The sequence below is a fragment of the Lithobates pipiens genome, unplaced genomic scaffold, assembly GCF_037356315.1.
Source record: "Lithobates pipiens isolate NorthernLeopardFrog02 unplaced genomic scaffold, aLitPip1_a1.2 Scaffold_13, whole genome shotgun sequence".
Classification (NCBI taxonomy): Eukaryota; Metazoa; Chordata; class Amphibia; order Anura; family Ranidae; genus Lithobates; species Lithobates pipiens.
This window is the reverse complement of record NW_027507718.1, coordinates 461,570,335-461,595,214: the sequence shown is the minus strand read 5'-3', so window position 1 is coordinate 461,595,214 and position 24,880 is coordinate 461,570,335. Positions and strand designations below refer to the sequence as shown.

The following is a 24,880-nucleotide window of genomic DNA, read 5'->3' as shown; positions in this document are numbered from 1 at the left end:
TGGTCTAGGCTCTCCATGCAAGCATAGCAAGTTGTGGTGGGAAGCGAAGCGGTTAGGGGGCTCAGGTGGTTTTCTCTTACAGGAGACACTTTCTCACTCCCTCTATCCCCCCCAGTCGATGCCCAAGCTGCCTAATCACCTATAACCAGTGGTTCTTGATTAACTCACTGGTCGCAAAATCCAGGGGCACGGCTATTGCTATACACAAGTCTTGCCCTTTCCAAGTCACAAGGTGGATCCTCAGGGTCGGTGCATCTTCCTAAAGGGGACTATCGCAGGACAAAAAGTTCACATTTGCTACCATTTACACCCTCAATATCAACCAACTTACCTTTATAGACTCTAGCTAGCCTAGTGGACTTTAGAGAGGGCTCCGATTATGGGGGTGACTAACATTAGTCCAGACCCACTGCTTGACATGTTGCACCGGCATCCCTCTCACTCCCACGCCTTCCTTAAACACTTTTGCAGATCCCTACAGACTCACTGATAGTCAGCTGGAGAGTGCTTAACTCCTCAGACAGGGCCTACAGCTACTACTCGAAGGTACATGTATACCCGCATAAACCTTCTCTGTGTGGACCATCTGACTCTGGAGCTCTGGCCATCGGGAATATAACAATTTCTGATCATGCCCCAGTGACGGCCACACTAGCTTTGCTGCCGGGTACCCATAGGGCCTGGTCGTGGTGACTGAATGAATCCCTGTTGGAACGATGCAGCTGTGGTTTCTCGAGTCACGAATGTCCTGACCCATTACTTTAAAAGAGAATAACACGGAAGGTATGAAAGAGAGGGGGGGGAATCATCAGGCGGTGGTGAGGGGAAAACTAATCTCTTTGGGCTCCAAAGCTCAAGAAAGCCCCTCAAGCTGACTTCAACAGGGTACTTCAGGCCCCCCAAAAAGGTGGAACTTCAGCATAAACATGACAAAGACCCAGAGGCTCTGACGAAACTAACTGAATATATATAACTATTCCTAGGCTTACTAGATTGACAGGCACATAAACAAACAATTACAGGTCACAAATATTAGGAGCACATAAATAAATGTGGCCAAATGCTGGCAAGAGCTCTCAGGAAGAAACGTGAGCTGATGTATGTACATAAGTTGTGCCTATCCTTTGATGAGGTCTCAGTCAGGTCCTCTCAAATTGCCTCTGAAATTCGTGCTTATTATGCTACCCTTAGCATATGCGACCAGACCCCAGATGCTCAGGCAGCGAAACCGACTGACATGCAAGCTTAGATGACCGCTTCTGGCCTTCCCTCGTTGACTGAACAGCAGTGCTCTACCTTGGAGTCCCCCATCACCCCAACGTTGATAAAGTCAACGGTGAAGTCCTTGCCTAATGGGAAGAGCCCTGGCCCTGACAGGTTCAACAAGGTATACTACAGATTATTCCTACCCCTGCGGTCGGAATCGATGTGTGGTTACTTCAACTCTATAGCAGAGGGCACAGAAATCCCCACGGAGGTACCATTGGCTCATATCTCAGTGCACCCCAAAGATGGGAAGGTCCCCATTATGCCCTAAAGTTACCGACCTATATCCCTCCTTGCAACCAGACAAACACCTGGTTCCACTTACTGTTCACCCTGACCAGACAGAGTCCATTGCAGGTCGGGAGGCTAGAGAGCACTCCATCAGTGCAATACAACTTATCCACTGGGCACGTACCTCCCCGAACTCCCCTCCCTACCCCATATTGTCCACAGATGCGGAAAAAGCATTTGAACGGGTTGACTGGACCTGTCTCTGTGCAGTGTTAGAGACCCTGGGACTATAAACGCATATGCCTACGTGGATCATGGCCTTGTATTCTGACCCAAGTGCTCAGGTCAATGTCAATGGATTTCTCTCCCCCAGATTCTTGACCAGAAACGGCATGAGACATCGGTGCCCACTGTCACCCATTCTTCTCATCCTGGTGCTTGAACTCCTTCTACGTACCGTGCAGGCGAGCGTAGATAGCAAAAGGACTGAAAGCTGGCAATACAGAGCACAAGCTCTTGGCGTATGCCAATGATGTGCTATTCCACCTCACGGACCCACTGATCTCATTGCCTAACCTGATGCAAGAACACCGACATTTTGGGACACTTTCTAACTTTTAAAATTACACAAAATCTGAGATACCCAGCTGCAACCCTCCCTGCCTAGCAGGTTACAAGCAGCCTTCCCGTTCACCTGGGCCAAGTCATCCCTAAAATATTTGGGCATTCAGCTGACGGATAGATTAAACACTCTATATGCAGCCAAAATTAACCCCCTGATGGCAATAGTGAAAAAGGATTTAGCTCACTGGACTAAGACAGCCTTCACCTGGTTAGGGCAAATCAACATTATAAAAATGAATATCCTCCCACGAATACCGTTTTACATGCAGTTGATGCCTGTTTCCTTGCCTAGGGTTTTTTTTTCCCACCCAAAATGTCCAGCATGCTATTGAGCTTTGTCTGGAATAAAGCTTACACACTCAATCCAAACTCTGGGTCTCCCTGAAGAAATACATGGCAGGTAGAAACCTGTCTTACACCCTGTGGTTGGCTCGGGAACACATGGAGTTGTCGGACTTTACCTCCCCATTGTCGACTCAGGCTCTAGCAGCATGGGATCACTTCAACTCTAAACTGGCCCTGGCACATCCTGGCCCCTTGGGGGGGGAGAAGCGGGGTTTCCATGGTCCCCTCCTGGGGAACAGATGGCTTTTTTCAGCCTCTGGGTGGATGATAGTAACACCAGCTGTGGTAAACGTCTGCAGAACGGAAAGTTATTACCCTTGGAGACACTACTGGACAGACACCCTATGGACTTTTTGTGGTATAGGCAACTTCAACATTTTTTTTGAGACACAGACGTGCCATACAAGATAGCGCTACCCTTACACCCTTGTAACGCCTCTTTATAGCAAAGGAACCAATTCCACATATGGTTTCCAAACTTTACCATCTGATTGGCTCTGCTGCTTCCGCAGATGAGCCCACATGCATTAGGTCCTGGGAACGAGGGCTTGTTTTCATCCGAGCCCAATTGGCCCATCTCTACATACTTACCCAGTCCAGCTCTATTGACTCCAAAACCCAGTAAACGTACTATAAGAATATGTCGTGTAGGTACTGCGTACCAGCGGACTTAGTGCTAATTTACTCATCCACTACAGACAGGTGCTGGAGGGGCTGTGGTCACAGGGGTACACTCCTGCACATCTGGCGGGACTGTATTGGGAGGACATTAGGTCACAGATTAAAGGACATTATGGGCCTGGATGGCCCTCTCTCCTCTGCTTCATTTTCTTCTGCACATTCCTCCCATGCCAGTTGCCTCAGAGTAAATTGCCTCACTTATTGAACGCAGCCAAGCGGCTGCTCCCCATATACTGGAAACAAACAAATCCCTGGCAGGGAGGAGGAGTGGAGGCGTAAGGTGAGTGAAATAAGGGAAGCAGAGGACTGGACTGCCAACTGCAGGGGTACCCAGGACCGCTTCTTCAGCCCTTGGTCAGTTTGGATAGCATATGTCTCCAACCCAGGACAAGAGTACTCTAGCTTGGACATGGCCCTACTGAACTGGCAAAGCTACCCCTTAAGCGACGCCCTCAGACTCCACAAGTGTGAACAGAGACCTAACCTAGCTGCCTGAGGTGGGGAGAAAAAAATAAATAAAAAAATTTCAGCTACTCATCATATTTTGCTATGGCATTGGGGGCCCGAGATTGAGAGGTGGTGTTGAACGAGAGATTCAAGATATGTTCCAGTTATTCTGTCTTCCTTTAATTGTACCCTATACCTTTTTCTTACTTTTATCTTTTTACCTTGGTCCCCTGAGCAATGGTTGCTCATTTGTTTACACATCAGGGAGTAGGTGCCGAGCCAACGTGCCAGCAACCTGGAAAGTTGGTTACCATGAGATAGCCCGGCCCACCCGGGGGTATGCATTGCTTTGCCACCATGGAGCAAACACTGTGCCCTAGGGTGGCAATGGTATGGGTGGTGCGTGGGGCGAGGTTAGTTGGAGGCCTATAGTTGCCCCCCTCCCCTTGCACTCCACCCAGCCCTTAATCTTCTTAGCACACCATAATTACTTGTTTGGAAAGCTTACTAGTCCACTTCCACATTACAACTCCTCTTAAGAGGACAATTAAATGTATAAAACTGGGCGGTTGGAGTTCCCCTCACTCCCTGTAAGGGAGGGTGCCCCGCCACCATCCTGTTACACTTCCAATTGTACTACCTATTCTAACTATGTTGTTCATGTTTTTATACTTTGATATAGATGACTTGTGCACCATTTGATTCTTATGCCAACGGCACTGCTCATTGAGATGTAATTTTTTTTTTTTTGTAAAAAGGAAGGAGGAAGAAGAATTCCAGGGTATGGTCGGTCACTCAGCAGGGGAACCAGAGAATAGGCATCAAGGAGTGTGCGACATCACCACCCCACCTCTCCTATTAGGAGAATACTTTGCATTCATTCAATGCAAAGCATCCTCTGAATGGCATCTGTGCTGAGCAATCGTCCTCCTGTGTTCAGAATGCATGCCAGGCCAGCAACTCAGCACATGACCTGAAAGCAAGTGGAGATCACTGGAGTAGTGGTGTCTACTTCAGCAACTTCCAGATTCCACGAGCATCAGCCAGGTACGATATATAGTTGGATCAACGCAACTACAGTATGTAAAAAATATACCATATTCGTAACTCTTTAAAGCAGAACTTTGCTGCATCTGAGCACCACAAACCAAAAACATCAATTCATTTTTATAGCTCAAAGCAAATGGTTCCCATTCATCCCCGTCTCCTTGCCCTGTTTTGTTGAGAAATCACTGAAAAAATAAAATAAATAAAAAAGGGAAGGTTTAACCACATACCCACTGGGCACTTAACCTTCCTAACCAGACCAAATTTTCAGCTTTCAGTGCTCTCGTATTTTGAACAATTACTCAATTAGCCATGCAACACTGTATCCATATGAATTTTTTTTTGTCCGCCCCCACACACACACACACACACACACACACACAGCTTTTTTTGGTGATATCTAATCTGCTTATTTGTGCTGTAAAAAGACCAAAAATGTATTTATTTTTTTGTTACAGAAAAGTATTTTTCTGTTTGTTATAAAATTCAGCAAATTAGGCATTTTTCTTCATAAATTTTGGCCAAAATTTATACTGCTATACATCTTTGGTAAAAAAACAAAAACAAATTGGTGTACATTATTTGCTCTGTGTGAAAGTTAGAGTCCATAAGCTATGGTGCCAATCTCTGAAAACTGACAACACCTGAAGTACTGACGGCCTCTCTCATTACTTGAGACACTAACAAGCCAGGAAAGCACCCCCCAAAAATGACCCCCTTTTGGAAAGTAGACAGTTGTAATATTTTCACACAATTCTTTGTAAAAAAAAAAAAAAAAAAAAAAAAAAAATCAAGATTTTTATTTTATCCCCCCCCTCCACAAAATTGTTATATTATCAGGTTATTACACACACGCACACACACAACCACAAATTACACCCCAAAACACATTACACTACTCCGCCTGAGTATGGTGCTACCACAAGGTGTGAGACTTTTACACAGCGTGGCCACATACACAGAGGCCCAACATGCAGGGAGCACCATCAGGCGTTCTTGGAGCATAAATTACACATATGATTTCTTGACTACCTCTTGCACTTTTGAAGGCCCTGGAGCACCAGGACAGTGGAAACGTCCCAAAAATGACCTCATTTTGGAAAGAAAACACCTCAATGTATAATCAATGAAGCATAATCAGTGTTTTGAACATGTCATTTTTTTCTGCAAGTTTTTGGAAAATGTGGAAAGAAAATGAAAAAGCAGTTGTCCATTTATACAATGTTTCTAACACATAGCATTGGTACAGAGAGGGCAGAGAGGAACCAGACGCCGGTTACAATTGATCGATCATTTTATGGAGCGATCACATGGTAAACAGCCGCTATCAGTGGCCATTTACAGTGATGCAGCGGGTCCAGAGGAACCGGCGGTCAAGAATACTCCCGGGTGAGCCCACCCAGAGTTAGAGCCACACTGTCATCCAGCTATAGCATGGTTGTTAAGTGATTGACACAAGTAAATATATACTTTCCTATCTATTTGTTAAAGCGGAGGTCCACCCTAAAATGGACCTCCGCTCATCTGATCCCTCCCCCCCTCCGGCGCCACAATCGGCACCTTTCAGGGGGGAGGGGGGGTGCAGTTACCTGGATAATCCAGGTAACTGCACCCACTTCCGGGCTAGCTGTCTGCGGAACGAGCGTAGGTTACGCCCCCGTTCCGCAATGCCCCGCCCCCTTCAGCAAGTGCCCCGCTGCCTGCTGGGAAACACACAGCTCCCAGAGGCAGCGGGGACCGTCCGGATTGCGCCGCGCGGCTCGCGCATGCGCAGTAGGGAACCGGGAAATGAAGCCGAAAGGCTCCATTTCCTGATTCCCATACCCAAGATGGCGGCGGGACCCGGCAGCCGAGCGAGCGATCGGCTTCGGGTGCCGACATCGCGGGCGCGCTGGACAGGTAAGTGTCACTATTTAAAAGTCAGCAGCTGCAGTATTTGTAGCTGCTGGCTTTTAAAAAAAAAAAAAAAAAAAAAACGCGGAGTCCCGGTGGACTCCCGCTTTAAGGCTAGCAGCATAAGGATTAGAAATAGTCAGTCAGTCAGTCAATGTTGATTGAGAGACTGAAGTTCCTCTTTAACCTGCTTAAAAACTTAATTGACAGTATAAAATCCACATAACAAAAGCTGCCACTCTTGTGTGACAATTAAAAGCTAAATAAATCAAGTCACAAACAGATGCTATAATTAACAATCCTTCTTCTGCATAGCAGCTATTGGAACTGCACAAAATATTGAAATGGCACTGACTTCCAACGTCACAAGGACTGAACATGGCAGCAGGAAATTATTCTACAATGTGATGAATGTTTAGGATGAACAGAAAGTGCCATGAAAAGGGGAAGAAATTAAGCAGGAAGCCCATGACCTTGCATAAGCAGCCTCCGGGCCCAAGTTTTGTACGTTACTACACATGACAAAGCATAATTCCACAAGCTGCCCTTCCATGCATGCACACACCAGCCCAATCTAGAATCAGACAAGGATACTCCTGCTTTGCCTTGCTAGCGAACTGGAAATTCACTAAGCTGGCATTACCTTGGCAGTGGTGACCTCCATTCCTCTGCAGCTCATGCTGTGACATTGCCTGCCAGACTTGAAAAGTTTGAAGGAAAGTGCGGCACAGCGGGGTAGAGGCTTGTGCATGTCGGGTTAAGCCATTTCTTTGAGTTGTGAAAGAACCCTGTGACAAAAAAAGAGAGAGGGAAAAAAAAAAAAAAAAGTTAATTTAATAGATTCAAAACAGATATGTACGTTATTTAAAAAGATTGCATGAAGTCACTGCTTTTACTTCAAAGACCAACTTTGCAGAAACTAGAAAATGATTTACAAAAAAAAAAAAACACACACACACACACACACACACACACACACACACACACACACACGATATAAAACAGAAAAAAAAATAAAAAAAATAAAAACCCTGTGCGAGAAGCCTCAGATGAAACGTTGTCAATGTCCAACTACTGAGTACTAGTTCCAGAACAGCGGTTCAACTCTCACAGCAAAGCTGAACAGAATCCATTTCACTGGCTGAGTGATCAGGAGTTACAGAATGTCTGAGGCTTCTCGCAAAGTAATAGTACATCGTGACAAAACTCCTTTAAAGAAAATATCTAGAGAAAAATATGCAATCCACCTTTATCAACCAGTTTCACAGAATGCCAGTGGGTGTGAATTCAAATTGTTTCATCCACAGCCAGGAAATTCAAGTGGCGTCAAAGCACCTGACTGCATACCCCAGACTGGTCAGGCAGGGCTCCAGGTATTGAAGCTCATAGATCTGAACAGGGACAGGCCAGAACCTAGCTTTTCCAGAAGTCAGCAGCAGCCTATATAATCATTTCAAGTCCATGCTTTCCTTATATCAGTAATTGACCAATAATAGGTCTCCAGTTGTACTGAAACTACAATGTTCTCCATTTCCTCATCACCAAAACAGTGCATAAGGTTAGCCAGGGTGGCATGACATGCTGGGACATCTTGAGATCTACTATCAATAACTATGGTAATATTTTTTATCAGATTTGATTAATATATTATTGTCTAGGCAAGTGGTCTCCAAACTGGAGCCTCTTGGCCAGATGCAGTCCTTTGCTTGTCTTTTATCTGACCCTTTGAGGCACTATTCCTCCCACTGACAACAATGCTGAGGCACTATTCCTCCCACTGACACCAACAATGGGGCACTATTCCTCTTCCTACTGACCACAAGAGCCAAATTATCTTTTTCTCCCCACTTATCACCAAGTTTGAGCCATTGTTTACTCTGAAGCCCCATACACACTATCAGATTTTCTGCTGATTTACCAAAACCATGTAGTGCAAGGGCCTGCTTGATTGCATACAAATTGAAACGCCGAAGGTTTGACCTCATATTATATGGTTTTGGTAAATCTGAAGGAAAAAAATAAATAAAATAAAAAATCAGCATAAATCTGATCGTGTATGGGTGCTTATGGCATTTTCTACTCTTCCACAGTCCGGCCCCCCTAAAGTCTGAAAGACCATAAACCAGCCTCTCTCTTAAATTTGAACATGCTTGATCTAGGAAAATGCAATGACAATACATATAGGTGAACAGTTTTACCTATCGAGAGCAATTTTGGTTGCTTTAAAGTGATTTTTTTTTTTTCCCTCCTTAAATATAACAAACACACGAGCCTTTACAAACACGTTATACTTTTTACTTACCTGCTCTGTTGCAGTGGATTTGCACAAAGCAGCCTAGATCCTTCTCTTCTTGGGTCCCTCTTCTTTGATCCTGTCCCCTTCCTCCTGTTCAGTGCCACCACAGCAAGCAACTTGCTATGGAGGCACCCGAGACAAGTCACAACTGTGTCCATTCAGACATGGAGCCCTGACCCGGCCCCGCCCCCTCTTATCCTGATTGACAGCATTAGGAGCCATTGTTGTGTCTCAGCCAATCAGGAAGCAGAATCTTGGGCGGCTCAGACACTCGTGGACATCACTGGGCAGAGGGACCTTAGGTAAGTGTAAGAATGTATGAAGAAGAAGAGAAAAAAAAAAAAATCTGCCTTTACAACCCCTTTATTTATCTAGGCACTGCTGCCAGACAGCACAACCAGGTCCTGACCTTTCTGCAGACTACAGTAAGGCTGGATTTTTCATTGAAATCCATTAGAATGCATCTAAACGCATGCAGTAAGACAAGCATCAGTGCACCTCATGACACATGTGAAATCAGAATGATGTGCACCAATGTGCGTTATGGCACATGTTGACATCCAATACAAAGCGCATAGCAACACACAAAAAAATAAATAAAATAAAACTATGCTCTAGAAAACACCGCTTCAGCCCAGGAAGATTCCACCCCCTTTCTGACCAGGATTTGCGGTCGTGCAATGTTACATCTAAACAAAAATGTATTAGATTCTTTTAGCGTGGCCCTCGACTTTAAATGAAAAAATAGTGGCGCTAATGTCACAATATTACCGTGAAACAAATACTAAAAACTATTTAAGTGACACACTGAAAATGTTTTTCTTATTCATAATAAAATAAAATTAAAGTCCATAAAAGTGAATCTTCAAATGATTAGCTTGGTGATGACTCCTCTATGATTTGTACTCAAAATGAACTTCATGCCACCACACCGGTTTGTGACAGTGATTGCGCTCCCTTAAGAAACTCACTCATTCAAATTTAAATTCCTTGCACTCTAATGCTTGGCATCAAACACTTCCTGTATGGCCTCTCTAAACAGGCCACGATAACCAGGGCTGCTCCACCCTGATCACCGAAAGTGCCTCCCTCTGCGATAGGCTGCCCTGCTCTCCCCCTCCTTCCTGCCTGTCACCCCCCTCTCTGACTCCACCCCCACCGCTATTATTGGAAAAAATAAAATAACCACACACACAAAACAAACACACTATAAATTGTCACTGCCAGCCCCTCTAATAGAGGTCAGAGGAAGATCATGGCTCCTCCCTCAGAAGCCATCTGGGAGGAGCTGGAAAGCGGCCACAAGTCAGGTGACCGGCCTGAAGACAGCTGGAATTCAGTATTTACAGCGCTCGTTTTTAAAAACAAATTATCAGTGTGCTATGCCAGCCTCTAATAGAGGGGTTGGCAAAGACTTTTACAAACAGGTTCACAAACCCTTTAAAAGAATTTGAATACCGTATATACTCGAGTATAGGCCGACCCGAATATAAGCCGAGGCCCCCAATTTACCCCCAAAAAAACTGGCAAACTTATTGACTCGTGTATAAGCCGAGGGTGAGACATGCCTGTCCATCCCTGTGTGTGTGTCCGTCCCTGTGTGTCCGTCCATCCCTGTGTGTGTGTGTGTCCATCCATCCATCCATCCATCCCTGTGTGTGTGTGTCTCCATCCATCCATCCATCCCTGTGTGTGTCTCCATCCATCCATCCATCCCTGTGTGTGTGTGTCTCCATCCATCCATCCCTGTGTGTGTGTGTCTCCATCCATCCATCCATCCCTGTGTGTGTGTCTCCATCCATCCATCCATCCCTGTGTGTGTGTGTCTCCATCCATCCATCCCTGTGTGTGTGTGTCCGTGTGTGTGTCCGTGTGTGTGTGTCCGTGTGTGTGTGTGTGTGTGTGTGTGTGTGTGTGTGTGTGTGTGTGTGTGTGTGTGTGTGTGTGTGTGTGTGTGTGTGTGTGTGTGTGTCCAGCCTACCTGTGTCCCGAGCCTGTGTCCCGAGCCTCCGTCCCGTGCCTTGCCTCCTTGCCTCCGTCCCGTGCCATGCCTTGCCTCCGTCCCGTGCCGTGCCTTGCCTCCGTCCCGTGCCGTGCCTTGCCTCCTTGCCTCCGTCCCGTGCCTTGCCAGGATCGCCGCTCTTCGTCGGCGCCTCGGCGGCCATTCTAAAATTCAAAAGCCCCGCCTCCGCCTCCGCCTGTGATAGGCGGAACACTGAATTTCCCAGCAGCCTGTGTTCCGCCTATCACGGACATCGTCTCATCCTCGTACTACGGACGAGGATGAGACGATGTCCGTGATAGGCGGAACACAGGCTGCTGGGAAATTCAGTGTTCCGCCTATCACAGGCGGAGGCGCGGCTTTCAAATTGTAGTATGTCCGCCGTCTGTCTGCTCGATACGCTGATCGAGCAGTCAGACGGCGATGACTCGAGTATAAGCCGAGGGGGGCACTTTCAGCCTCAAAAAAGAGGCTGAAAATCTCGGCTTATACTCGAGTATATACGGTAGTTCTCCAACTATGTGTGATTAACCCATTAACCTAAAATCGGTTCCGATATCACTGTTTTTCTAACATGACAGGTTATTTTTCTAAATAGGAAACCTTTAGTTGGTTTGCAAATATTAAAGATTCTAACTACCAGCAAGAATAAGTCCCAACATTTAAAGAGCACCTGTGACTTCAGATCCATCATGGCAGTGTCCAATAGTGGGCATCCACTCACTTGCTGCCGCCACGTCCCTCACCAGCTATCCCATTAAAGTGAATGGGACTGTCGGTGAGTCAACAGCAGGTCAGAGGAGGAGCCTCTGCATGACAAAATGAGCCTTGCTCTTTAAAAATTATGATTTAAATGGAGTTGATTTAAATCAAGCCTTTTTACTAGTGATTTAAATGAAATCCACCCTGGGGTCAGAATAATAACCCCCCCCCCCCCCCACACACACACACACACACACAGCAGGGAGGAAAAAAAAAATCAAATTAAAAAAAAAAAAAAAAAAAAAAAAGAAAAAGAAAATGTCTGTCCATCTTAACAAGCTAGTTCAACAGAAGATAATCTACAGGAAGCACATACAAAGACAGAGTCAGGTACTTAGGCCAGTAATAGACAGGCTGGATTCACACCTATGAATTTTTTGTGCTTTTTGCATTTTGCAGATTTGCACTACAGAACGTGTTCCATAGGAAACCATGTTAAATGGACTGCAGTGAAAATCTGCAAAATGCAAAAAACACTAACAATGCCTAGGTGTGAATCCAGCCTTAGAATCTTGGCCAGTTACTGCTGAATGAACCATGTATGAGTAGGCTGAATGTAACAAGTTTAAAAGCGATCAACTTTGCTACAACCAGCCTGCCAGATTTACTTGCAATTATCGCTAGCTATAATCACCGTTTTCTCCTGGTGGGGACGGCCTCCCCTATCGGGAGAATCGGTGCAATTTTTTTCGCTGCAACCACAGGTTGTCGCACCGTCTATGGCCGGCCTTATTCTAGTTGTACATAAAAAACACATTAAGATTTTTAAAAATACCTGCATTAAATAAAAGGTGTGGAGTACAGTTTTATATTTTACTGATCATAGTTCATTTTTGTACATTGTCTAAGATATTCAAAGCATCCTGGGTTAAAACAAAAAAAATTCCATATTAATAGGTTGTCCAAAAAGCAGCCAATCTGAAGATACTGTGACTTGCAGCATCAAAACAATGCTCCCCTCATGGCCCATTTGTCCTGTATATTAGCAATGGGTGCAGACAAACTCCAAGGCACATTTAAGCTTGCACACCGCATGTCATTAATTGAAAAACAAACCACACACTTTAATTGCTGTGCAATTTGATTGACTAGAATGGAAGCTCACATCTAACTCCTTGCCCCAAAACATTCCTTCTGTATAAAGTGTATATCCACTATGTCAATCAAATTGGAGAAACCCCCACTTTATGTCTGTCATATGTTCCCATACACACAGCATACACAAAAATATATATATATATTTCTTACCCTTCTCTTTTCTACAGATAGATTACAAGCTGTTCTGAACAAGTGCAATGGGGCAATAGACAGATATTGGGGTTGATGTACTAAAACTGGTGCAGCTTTGCATGGTAGTCAATCAGCTGGTTTCTATGCACAGCTGTATCAGATTTTGCAGGCTCCAGTTTTAGCAAATAAAGACCTAGGACTTTTATTTTGGATACAGTAAGAGGGTTATAACCCCGGTCAGGTTTTTTTTGTCATCTGTGTCCCATGGGGGGGGGGGGCTGGTTCGCTTGTGTTCCCTTCACTTCACTTCCTGTCTCATAGCCAAATCAGAAGCAAGAGGAAATCTCTGAAAATGTAAGCGATTGTAAAGTCTTTCCCCCCCCCCCCCCCCCCAAATAAAAACAAACCTGTTATACTTACCCCCTCTGTGCAGTGGATTGACACAGAATAGCCCAGATCCTTCTCTTCTTGGGTCCCTCTTCGGCACTCCTGGCCCCTCCCTCCTGTTGTGTGCCCCCCACAGCAAGCAGCTTGCTATGGGGGCACCCGAGCTGAGTCACAGCTCCCTGTGTCCATTCAGACACGGAGCTGCAGCCTGGTCCCGCTCCCTCACTCTCCTAAATTGGCTGTCTGACTTTGATTGACAGCAGCGGGAGCCAATCAGAAGGGAGCGTTTTGGACAGAAAGGGGGCTCAGATAAGTATTCAGGGGTGCTGGGGAGGCTGCTGCACACAGAAACAGACCATAATCATAACTATCAGGCAGGGTTGTCCCAATACAGATACTAGTATCGGCACCAAGCATTTGCACTTGAGAAAATTTCCCCAATGCTACCCCCCCACAGCTTTCAGATGCTATATTGAAATCTATACGGGGTGGGGGAAGAAGGAAAAAAAAATAAAAATAAAAAAAAATTAAAAAAAAAAAAAAAAAAAAACACACATCAGTGCTTCCAACTCCACCTAACGAAAACCCAACTGTCCCCGTGTATCCTCCTCCAGTCCCCCTTTGTGTTGCTCTGGTTTGATGGCGGAGGAAGGAGCTGGTAAATCTGTCATTTACCGGCTCATTCTTTTTCCAAATAAACAGTCAGTGATCAAACTGTTTGTAATGCTTCAGTTTATGAATGGAGAGGAGCCTCTAGCTCCTCTCCACTGCAGCTGAGGCTACAGAGAAAGGGACTGGGGAAATCTGGGGGGGACGGACTTGTATTCGGTCTTAAAAAAAAAAAAAAAAAAGTGGTATCGGGACAACTCTACTATCAGGTGATCTAATCCATCTTCCCTAAAATGTACAACTAAGACCCCTTTCAAACCGAGGGCGTTTTGCAGGCGCTGTAGCGTTAGAAAAATAGCGCCTGCAATCCGTCCTCAAACTGCTGCTCCTTTGTCTCCAGGGTGAAAGCCCCGAGGGAGTGGAAGTGGGGGGTCCACCCTAAAGTGGAGCTTCCGCTCATTGGAACCCTCCCCCCCTCCAGCGCCACAATTGGCACCTTTCAGGGGGGAGGGGGGGTGCAGATACCTGTACAGTACAGGTATCTGCACCCACTTCCGGCATAGATATCTGCAGAAGGTACGCCCCTTTCCAAAGGTCCCCCGCTGTCTGCTGGGAAACACACGGATCCCAGAGACAGCAGGGACCATCCTTATTGCGCAGCGCGACTCGCGCATGCGCAGTAGAGAACCGGGAAATGAAGCCGCGAGGCTCCACTTCCTGATTCCCATACCCAAGATAGCGGCGACAGCACCCGAGAGATCGGCTTCGGGTGCCGACATCGCGGGTGCGCTGGGTGGGCAAGTGTCATTATTTTAAAAGTCAGCAGCTGCAGTGTTTGTAGCTGCTGGCTTTTTTTTTTTTTTTTTTTTTTTTAAAGGCGGACTCCCGCTTTAAGGTTTTGCCTTTAGTTGTACATTACCTTACAATGCACCGCCCAAGCCTTCAGAACTTTGTCTTGTTAGGACATAGTGTGTACATCTAGTTTACAACAGAGAATGAGATCTGCCAGACATCTCCTCTTCCAGCCATTGTAGTCAGACAAATGCAGCATCCACAGCTCTCTGAAAACGAGAGAGATAGAGAGATAGAGAGATAGAGAGATAGAGAGATTCCCTTCCTGTTCCATAGCAAGTGGAAGGAAATCCTCCTCACAGACAAGTTTATAAATTATGGACTTTGAACGAACGTAGAGAACAGAAGAAGACTGCAGATAAACAGGTACAACTTCACCTGAGACTAGTCACTTCATTGGGTATAAGTGATGGTTTACAACCACTTTAAAGCCTTAGGCACATGGGACCGTGCAATGCAAAACTGACATATTTCACATTCATATAGGTGTGCGTTTACACAAGTCCCGGTGTATACCTGCATACAGCCAGTGGTGTCTAGGAGCAGATCGATGCAGCACCTGTAGCTCCTTGGTTGGGAAATGATGTTTTAATGTTATGTTGGACAGCCCCATACACCCAAAAACCCGAGTTATAGGTTTGCTGTCTGTGTGCCATTGGAGGAATTTCCCTTTTTGCCCCAGAGACTTAACAGGAAGTTAGAGGAACTTCCCTCTACACAGCTGTCCCCAATGAAAGATTTCCCAGCACCACTTTATTTCAGTCACCAGTACAGAGTGGTGGGACCAAGTCCCTCTTGTTTCCGCCCCTCCGTGCATGTGCAGATGTGCCAAAGGCCTCAGCCAGGTCTTCAGGACCAGGGAAGAGACCCACAATGTTGGTATTGTGAGACCTTGATCCAGAATCCCAGAGCACATAAGTCTGGTAATAAGACTGCCCCTGGGAGGTATTCCATGTGCCTGTGTTTTAGTGCAGAGACTGGTGTGACCGATCCCTACTGGTGACACGGGGTCTACCAACTCCATCCAAATGTTATGCCTAGAGTTACACTTTTAGAATCATATATATTTCAGTTTCCTTCCCTACACGTGATGGAGTTTACCCCCTCGCCACTACAACCAGTATGAATCCTCCTCCCTCACCAGTCCAACCAGTAAAAAGTCCCCCCCCCTCACCAGTATGAATCCCCTCCACCAGTACAACCAGTATGAATCCCCCCCCCCACCAGTACAGCCAGTATGAATCCCCCCCCTCACCAGTCCAACCACTAAAAAGTCCCCCCCCTCACCAGTATGAATCCCCCTACCAGTATGAATCCCCCCTCCCTCACCAGTACAACCAGTATGAATCCCCCCTAACCAGTAGGGATGAGCGCAGGCGTGTTCGCATGGAACACGTGCAGAGCCCGCCAGGAAGTCGGCATAGCACTGCGCTAATCACAGGCAGTGAGACATTGGCCGATCTCTGCAGCTGCACATCGGGGCAATGTCTCACTGTCTGATTAGCGCAGCGCTGCGCTGACTTCCTGGTGGGCTCTGCACGTGTTCCATGCGAACATGCCTGCGCTCATCCCCACTCAACAGTATGAATCCTCCTCCCTCACCAATACAACCAGTATGAATTCTCCCCCCCCCCCACCAGTACGAATCCCCCCCTCCTCACCAGTACAACCAGTATGAATCCCCCCCTCCTCACCAGTACAACCAGTATGAATCCCCCCCTCCTCACCAGTACAACCAGTATGAATCCCCCCCCCCTCACCAGTACAACCAGTATGAATCCCCCCCCCCTCACCAGTACAACCAGTATGAATCCCCCCCCCCTCACCAGTACAACCAGTATGAATCCCCCCCCCCCCTCACCAGTACAACCAGTATGAATCCCCCCCCCCCCTCACCAGTACAACCAGTATGAATCCCCCCCCCCCTCACCAGTACAACCAGTATGAATCCCCCCCCCTCACCAGTACAACCAGTATGAATCCCCCCCCCCTCACCAGTACAACCAGTATGAATCCCCCCCCCTCACCAGTACAACCAGTATGAATCCCCCCCCCCTCACCAGTACAACCAGTATGAATCCCCCCCCCTCACCAGTACAACCAGTATGAATCCCCCCCCCCTCACCAATACAACCAGTATGAATCCCCCCCCTCACCAGTACAACCAGTATGAATCCCCCCCCTCACCAGTACAACCAGTATGAATCCCCCCCCTCACCAGTACAACCAGTATGAATCCCCCCCCCCCTCACCAGTACAACCAGTATGAATCCCCCCCCCCCTCACCAGTACAACCAGTATGAATCCCCCCCCCCCTCACCAGTACAACCAGTATGAATCCCCCCCCCTCACCAGTACAACCAGTATGAATCCCCCCCCCCCTCACCAGTACAACCAGTATGAATCCCCCCCCCCTCACCAGTACAACCAGTATGAATCCCCCCCCCCTCACCAGTACAACCAGTATGAATCCCCCCCCCCTCACCAGTACAACCAGTATGAATCCCCCCCCCTCACCAGTACAACCAGTATGAATCCCCCCCCCCCTCACCAGTACAACCAGTATGAATCCCCCCCCCCCCCTCACCAGTACAACCAGTATGAATCCCCCCCCCCTCACCAGTACAACCAGTATGAATCCCCCCCCCCCTCACCAGTACAACCAGTATGAATCCCCCCCCCCCTCACCAGTACAACCAGTATGAATCCCCCCCCCCCTCACCAGTACAACCAGTATGAATCCCCCCCCCCTCACCAGTACAACCAGTATGAATCCCCCCCCCCTCACCAGTACAACCAGTATGAATCCCCCCCCCCTCACCAGTACAACCAGTATGAATCCCCCCCCCCTCACCAGTACAACCAGTATGAATCCCCCCCCCTCACCAGTACAACCAGTATGAATCCCCCCCCCCTCACCAGTACAACCAGTATGAATCCCCCCCTCATCAGTACAACCAGTATGAATCCCCTCACCAGTACAACCCCTCCATGTGTCCCCAGAGTCCTGTGTCCTCCATCACTGAGGAAAGTTTCCAGCCTGGTCATGCATACTCCATGGCGGCCAAGTATTGTCGTCACACCTGGCAGTGACAGGTCATGGTGACAACTTGTGTCCCCTTCCTCCCCCGGGGTCACCCGGCCCCCTCCTCGGAAGGCTCCCCCCGCACAGACACTTCCTGCTGCAGAAGGTAAACAATGCGGTGCGCCCCGCCTCCACGCACACACCTGTCCCGGGATGCACGGTGTCCCCCTCCTCCCTGTCCAGGGGGTGTCGGTACTCGGTGTCCCCCTCTTCCTCCTTGCTGGGGACACGGAGCCCTGCGCTGCAGGTGTCGCTCTTGTTCCTGGAAGGGAGGCGCTTCCCTTGCTTTGTGTCCTCCCCCTGTTCCGCCCCCTCCCCGTCCTCCGGTGTCTGAGCTCCTCCCCCTGTCTCTTCACAGGTCAGGTTGAGGTACTCCCGGTACTGTGACTGAGAGGCCCGGGCACCGCCTGACAGCAGTGTACCGAATAACACAGTGCAATGTCCTCCTCTCCCTCCATCATTCTAGTCATTGCAATGTTCTAGAAAATGTCACAAGTCAGCACGTCACAGCCCTGCCCTGTACTATGGTGCTGGCCCAGCTCCTCAGCCCCCACCGCATGTCACAGCCCTGCCCTCTCTGAGGTGCTGGCCCAGCTCCTCAGCCCCCCCCCCCCTCATGTCACAGCCCTCCCCTCTCTGGGGTGCTGGCCCAGCTCCTCAGCCCCCCCCCTGCATGTCACAGCCCTCCCCTCTCTGATGTGCTGGCCCAGCTCCTCAGCCCCCCCTCCGCATGTCACAGCCCTCCCCTCTCGGGGTGCTGGCCCAGCTCCTCAGCCCCCCCCCTGCATGTCACAGCCCTCCCCTTTCTGGGGAGCTGGCCCAGATCCTCAGCCCCCCCTGCATGTCACAGCCCTCCCCTTTCTGGGGAGCTGGCCCAGATCCTCAGCCCCTCCTGCATGTCACAGCCCTCCCCTCTCTGGGGTGCTGGCCCAGCTCCTCAGACCCCCCCCCCCCCCTGCATGTCACAGCCCTTCCCTCTCTGGGGTGCTGGCCCAGCTCCTCAGTCCCTTCAAACATACCCTGTGCACATGGCTGGGTTGGCACACAGGTGGGCTGCACAGCTAGACTGTTCAGATCAATGACAGGCAGATGGGTGCATGGTCATCCACACCCATCAATATACAGCTATGACTATAAGGGAATTCATACAGGTTGTCATACACTTCATTACTGGGCATTTTTACCCCCTTCCTGCCCAGGCCAATTTCCAGCTTTCAGCGCTGTCGCGTTTTGAATGAGAATTGCGCCGTCATGCTACACTGTACCCATATGACATTTTTATCATTTTGTGCACACAAATAAAGAATTCTTTTGGTGGTATTTAACCAGTTGACATCCACGCTATAGCCGAATGATGGCTACTGTGCGGACCTGAATTTCCGGGAGGCCGTCATAGGACGTCCTCCCCTTTGCGTGTTCCCTGCCCCCGCACGCGCTGTGATCACCAAGTCACAGAGACTCGGGAGATCAGCGATCTGAGTAAGGGGCCGATCCCGGCCCCTTACCATGTGATCAGCTGCCAGCCAATGACAGCTGATCACATGTGTAAACAAAAGCTTGGTAATTGTTTTTTTTTTCCTCCTCAAGCTGACAGTGTTAGGAGAAAAAAAAGCTGATCACCGGGTTATGTTCAGGGGACATCAGTCCCGAAGAGGAAGGAGGCACATCTGCCTCCTCCTCTGCCTCCTCTGTGTCAATCAGTACCCCCTGCCATTGCCACCTGCCAGTGCCCACCAATACCACCTATCAGTGCCCATGAGTGCCACCTATCGATGCCCACCAGTGGTGCCAGTCAGTGCCTCATTAGTGCGCCTAGCAGTGCTGCCTTTCAGTGTAATCTACCAGGGCCTATCAGTGCCCATCACTGACACCAATTAGTGCCCATCACTGACAGCTATCAGTGCCACCTATCAGTGCCAACTATTAGTGTCAAAGGTAAATGTTTTTTCACCTTAATGCATTCTATGCATTAAGGTGAAAAGACATCTCACAGTGCCGGTGCCCCCAGCCCCCTGGTTTTACTTACCTCACCCCTCGAAAGTCCCGCGCTCGCCTCCGCCGTCCTCTTTACCGCTCAGCCTGGCCGCTGATTGGCTGGAGTGGATGGATTGAAGGCAGCGCAGCCATTGGCACGCGCTGCTGTCAATCACATCCAATGACGCGGTGCGCTGGGGGGCAGGCTGTGTGATACAGCGAGGCTGTATCACGGGAGCGCGCCCGCAGGTGCTTCTCACCATGCGAGGGAGCTTGCATGAACGTGAGAAGTACCTGCGGGAAGAAGCAGAGACAGCTGCAGAGGGACCCTAGAAGAGCAGATTCGGGGTCACTCTGTGCGAAACGAGCTGCATGGTGGAGGTAAGTATAACATGTTTGTTATTTAAAAAAATAAAATAAAATTTACTTTACAATCCCTTTAATTTGTTAATGTATGTCTATACGCCATTGAGTATGCCAGCTTTGCCTCCTGGTTTAGCTGTTGGGCACAGTGGTTGTTCTTTGCTATTCCTCTTGCTTAAAGCAAGCCTAGCTACAATATCTATAATAATGGACATATGAAATAGTGAACATATAAAAAGGTAAAAAGCTACATCAGGGTTAATGTTGCAATGATTTCTACTGGGGAGCAGATATCACTACCTGCTCTCTGTTACACTCTGCAGAATTACGGCCCATTCATAAAATGCATGCCACTGTGTAGAGCCTGTGATATCCTACAAAATTCTGTATCTTTAATATAACAAAGAAAACTCAGATTTGATACGGGTGAGTCACATGACTAGGCTTTTTTTTATGTTTACACCCCATTCCCTGTAATAGCACTCAAAGTTCCAATTCCAATTAAATGCCTCCCTTAGAATACATGTTCAATATATATATTATTATTTCCCCTATAAAATGAACGTAAGTTTGTAGGAACTAAGTAACTGATTTCTCTTCTCTGATTTGCAGGTTATAAACGACGAGTTCTACCAGTTTGAACTCGACTGGTTTTCAATGGGGGTTGTGATTTACATGATGGCTACTGGCACTGTGCCGTTCTGTAACCATACCACGCAGGTATACAGGAGGGCTATGAGCTTTGAAAATCCTCTTTACCCCCCGGACATGGACCCACACCTGGAGGACTTCATAGAAGGAGTAAGTACAAGACATTTTCTAACTCTGAAGAGGCAAAGGGAAGGTTTCTAGGCCTACTGCTGCTGATTTAGGGATATAATGTAGGGGTGTTGCCAAGTCTGATTGTCAGCTAGACTGTTGAGTAGTTTGGCTTCTTCACCCCACGGTGAAGATCTAATGGTAATATTACATCCTGGGGCTGAGGGCTCAGAAGATGATGCCACATCAGGTCAATCACTCATGTGCACATTGTATGAGGTTATTAAAGCAGAACTACTACTCATTTACTATTGTTTTGAACATAGTGGGGAGGCTTAGTTTACATGCCGTCATTTTACTCTTGTCTATGTCCCTGTTGTGGACATTTTGTTTCATGTCATGTCCATGGGACATGGAAATCTCAACCACAACCTAACAAAGAGGTTCTAACCCCTTCCAACTCCAATCATCAAACTGCTTTTATTGCCCTGTGCTGATAAATTATGTTAACGAGATGAAAAAAAAAATCGAATTGCCTCGCTTTTTGTGTGGCTGTAATTCTACTTTAAGTGTCACCGCCAATCTAAAGAGCTCAGGCAGTTAGAAGTGATCTAATGGCGGCACAGCATAATGTGCACTCATTTGTTGTGCTGGAATATAATATGAATTCCATTCATGTGCAATCACTCAGCTGATCTACACTTTAGCAGACAGACATCCAGCACCTGTACTTGGCAATATGTGTGTCTTAACATGCTATGATCCTCCAATGGGTAAAAGGACCGCCCAAGATGCACTGTAGTCAAAGTTTTTATTTTTTTTCCTAAAAAGTGCAAAATGAGCTCAAAATAACTCTTAATTTCTCTTTTATAGCTGCTATGCAAATGTCCGAACAAGAGGCTTGGAGTTTGCAGAGACATAAGACACTATCCATTCATGAGGCCCATCGATCGTAAGTTGCTGGAAAAAGGGAAACGACGGCCCCCTTTCTCAGTAGGCCCAGTAAGTACACAAATCTTTATAGGATGAGGATTCAAACAGAAGACTGTTACACACTATAAGGAGCATTGTTATGTCCTTACAGCTAATGTAGGGGCACAGACATATCCCAGCCTGCAGGAAAACCTCACAGACTAATCAGTCGATATTTAATTTTCCATGGGAGAAGCAAATAAGAATGGCACTTTCTATGCATCAGATACAATGGAGTTCATTTACTAAAACTGGAAAGTGCAAAATCTGGTGCAGCTGTGCATGGTAGCCAATCCGTTTCTAATTTTCAGCTTGTTTGATAAAGCTTTGACAAAAAAAAATGGCAGCTGATTGGTTTCCATTCAGAACTGCACCAGATTTTGCACTCTCCAGATCTATTAAATAAACCCCAATGGTGCACAGCTGGAGGTGAGGAGTGCAATGGTACACAATACAATCTCTGGGATGTCTAGGACATGTGACTTCAGCCATCATGATGTGGTGGAAGGCATGAGATGTAGTTTGCTTCTAGGTTTGTATCCCATCTGCTCTCCTACTGCATGGAAAGAGGAAGAAGGTTCTAACTTGTATTCAAGAGGTTGTTCGATGTTAAAGCCCAACTCAACAAAAACACATCTTGCAGTAGGCAACCACCCCCACCCCACCCTGCACTCTGATGGTTTATTGCTTGTTAACTCTAGGGGCAGAGAAAGACCTCTCTGCATCATCATGTACTATACAGGCCTATCAGTCCTACATTGTATGTGAGGGGGTAAGAATGTGACCATGGCTGGGAAAGTTTTAGAGAGGGGCTTTGAGGGATGGGTTGCACAGATAAAGGCTGTCCAAAGCAAGGAATAAATTATTACACCTTATTCCTCTACCCCTAGGCAAAAAATTACCCCCTCCCACAAACACTGCAAGGGGAGATTTTAATTGTTTCTGGAATTGGGCTTTAAGCCATATACTGATATTTACTCAAGTCAGACATCTATGAATACAGAATCTCACATTTGTTTTTTCTTTTTGCAGCCTTTGGACATGGACTTGGAAATGCACTCTCGACTTCCTCCTTCAGCGATAGATGTAAAGGCATTGGACATTCCAGGAAGAAAAATATACATGCCTGGATTCATAAACATTGACAGGTTGTGAGCACGCCTGTCAACCTTCCAAAGACATTGATGTCATCTTCAGAGGACCCAGATGATGAAGAAAACAAGCTGTTTTAAACTGAAAACCATCTAAAGATATTGTGATGTCCACCTAGCCTGCAGCTGTGTGCAGTCAGCCTATCTTACGCTATGGGACGGAGCAGCCGGGCAGTCGGGGAACACAGCCACAGGTCCCATGGTCCTATTTTGTGTGCATTCAGGGCGACTCATCCACGCCTGCACACTTGTCATATTAGGACCCGGGCTGTGTTTGTCCAGCTGCTGTGTCCCCTTATAGGGGTGGACGGACATAATGATGAAGATTCCTCATATTTGGACAATACTTCTTGATGTAACATAATACCTGAATTGGACCTACATACCAATATATTCATGAGAAATTTGGAGAGGACAGTTTATCTGTAAAGACATTGATAACATCTTCAGAAGATCCAGATGAACAAAGATTCCTCATATTTGGACATTGCTTCTTGATATTCATCAAACAAGCAGCTTTAAACTGAAAACCATCAAAAGACATTGTGATTTCCACCCAGCCTGCAGCTGCATATACGAAAAACCCACCAATGCCTACCTTCTATACCCTCCCTAAAACCCATAAAAACATTTGCTCTCTGCCGTGGAGGGGACTGATAGTTTTGGGAATTGGCTCCCTAACAGAAAATGCCAGCAAATTTATCTTCATATTCCTGATGCCCCATGTCCTTAGCCTACCCTCATACATCTGTGAAACAACAGATCTGCTCAAGCACAACGAGGGGGTCCAGATCCCCCCTGGCTAATAACTCGTGGCTATTGACATTGAGGCATTGTACTCTAGCATTCCTCACAAGCAGGGTGTCCGAATGGCTGGTACCTTCTTGATGGATCAAGACAAGAAAACACTTGGCCTCTAAACATCTTCACTTTGAAATTATTAGAATTTATTTTGACTAAAAACTACTTTATCTATATGGATCAAATTTATCTGCAAACACAGGGTGTGGCTATGGGTACATTCTGTGCACCCTCCTATGCCAACCTATTCTTAGGGGGATGGGAGGGAACAGTGTTTGTAGATGAATCACTCCAACCCTTCTTGAACCAGGTCCTTTGCTGGCACAGATTCATTGATGACCTGTTCCTAATCTGGACAGGATCAGAAACATCTCTGATTGAATTTATTGAGTTACTGAATATAAATGATGTTAACCTTCGCTTTATCTCGAGCACACCAGACCTGTCACCCTGATCCCGAAGGCGGTAGACCCGTCACCCTGATCCAGAGCAGTCCAGACTCATCACCCTGATCCCGAGCACCCCTGACCCGTCACACCGACCCCGAGCACCCCAGACCCGTCACCCTGATCCTGAGCACTCCAGAGACCCTAGGGAATAAGATGGCAGTCATTGAAATATTTTTAATGTCATACGGTATTTGCGCAGCGGTCTTTCAAACACAATTTTTTTGGAATAAAATCTACTTTACTGAATAAAAAAACCCACCAAAGTTAACCCAATTTTTTTTTTTAAATGTGAAAAATGATGTTAAGCCGAGTAAATAGATACCTAACATTTCACGCTTTAATATTGCATACGCTCGTGGAATAGCAACAAACTACATAGGCAACACTTTAAAAATGTGTACAGGTTGCCAGTTTAGAGTTACAGAGGAGATCTGGTGATAGAATCGTGGCGATACCTCACATATAAGGTTTGAAGGCTATATATCCATCCAACCCACCTCAGAGAGCAGGTGGCTGAGAGCTGTACCCCTGCCACCCCTGGGGGGGGGGGGGAATTGGGGGGTGTCTATCTAATCTAGGGTCTAGGTAGCAATTAAAGTCCCCCATAATCAACACCGGAACATCAGGCTTGTTTGCCAGGTACGACAGCAGCAA

At 47.1% G+C, this 24,880-nt stretch overlaps 2 protein-coding genes across 3 annotated transcripts in view; one reads left to right on the top strand and one right to left on the bottom strand.

The window, feature by feature from the left end:
* The window catches only part of TBC1D14 (TBC1 domain family member 14), a 199,422-nt gene extending 181,379 nt beyond the window's left edge, over window positions 1-18,043 (bottom strand). For both annotated transcript variants that reach the window (XM_077477824.1, XM_077477825.1), the window contains exons 1-2: window positions 17,901-18,043; window positions 7,178-7,322 (exon numbers count right to left, since the gene is read on the bottom strand). In XM_077477824.1, coding sequence (XP_077333950.1) covers window positions 7,178-7,223 — 46 coding nt within the window. In that variant the 5' untranslated portion in view covers window positions 7,224-7,322; window positions 17,901-18,043. The remainder of the gene's footprint in view (window positions 1-7,177; window positions 7,323-17,900) is intronic.
* Window positions 18,044-20,103: 2,060 nt separating this feature from the next.
* LOC143975898 (protein kinase C delta type-like) lies at window positions 20,104-24,479 on the top strand. The gene is made up of 4 exons (XM_077478447.1): window positions 20,104-20,112; window positions 20,707-20,895; window positions 21,727-21,855; window positions 22,858-24,479. Exons 1-4 carry the CDS (start codon window positions 20,104-20,106, stop codon window positions 22,978-22,980), a joined length of 450 nt encoding a protein of 149 aa, XP_077334573.1. The 3' UTR covers window positions 22,981-24,479.
* The last annotated feature ends 401 nt before the right edge of the window (window positions 24,480-24,880 follow it).

Excerpts from the sequence above, each read along its gene's own strand:
- LOC143975898 (XM_077478447.1), top strand. Across the intron at positions 20,896-21,726 it reads TGGAGGACTTCATAGAAGGA|CTGCTATGCAAATGTCCGAA; the intron begins GTAAGTACAAGA and ends TCTCTTTTATAG. Across the intron at positions 21,856-22,857 it reads CCCCTTTCTCAGTAGGCCCA|CCTTTGGACATGGACTTGGA; the intron begins GTAAGTACACAA and ends TTCTTTTTGCAG.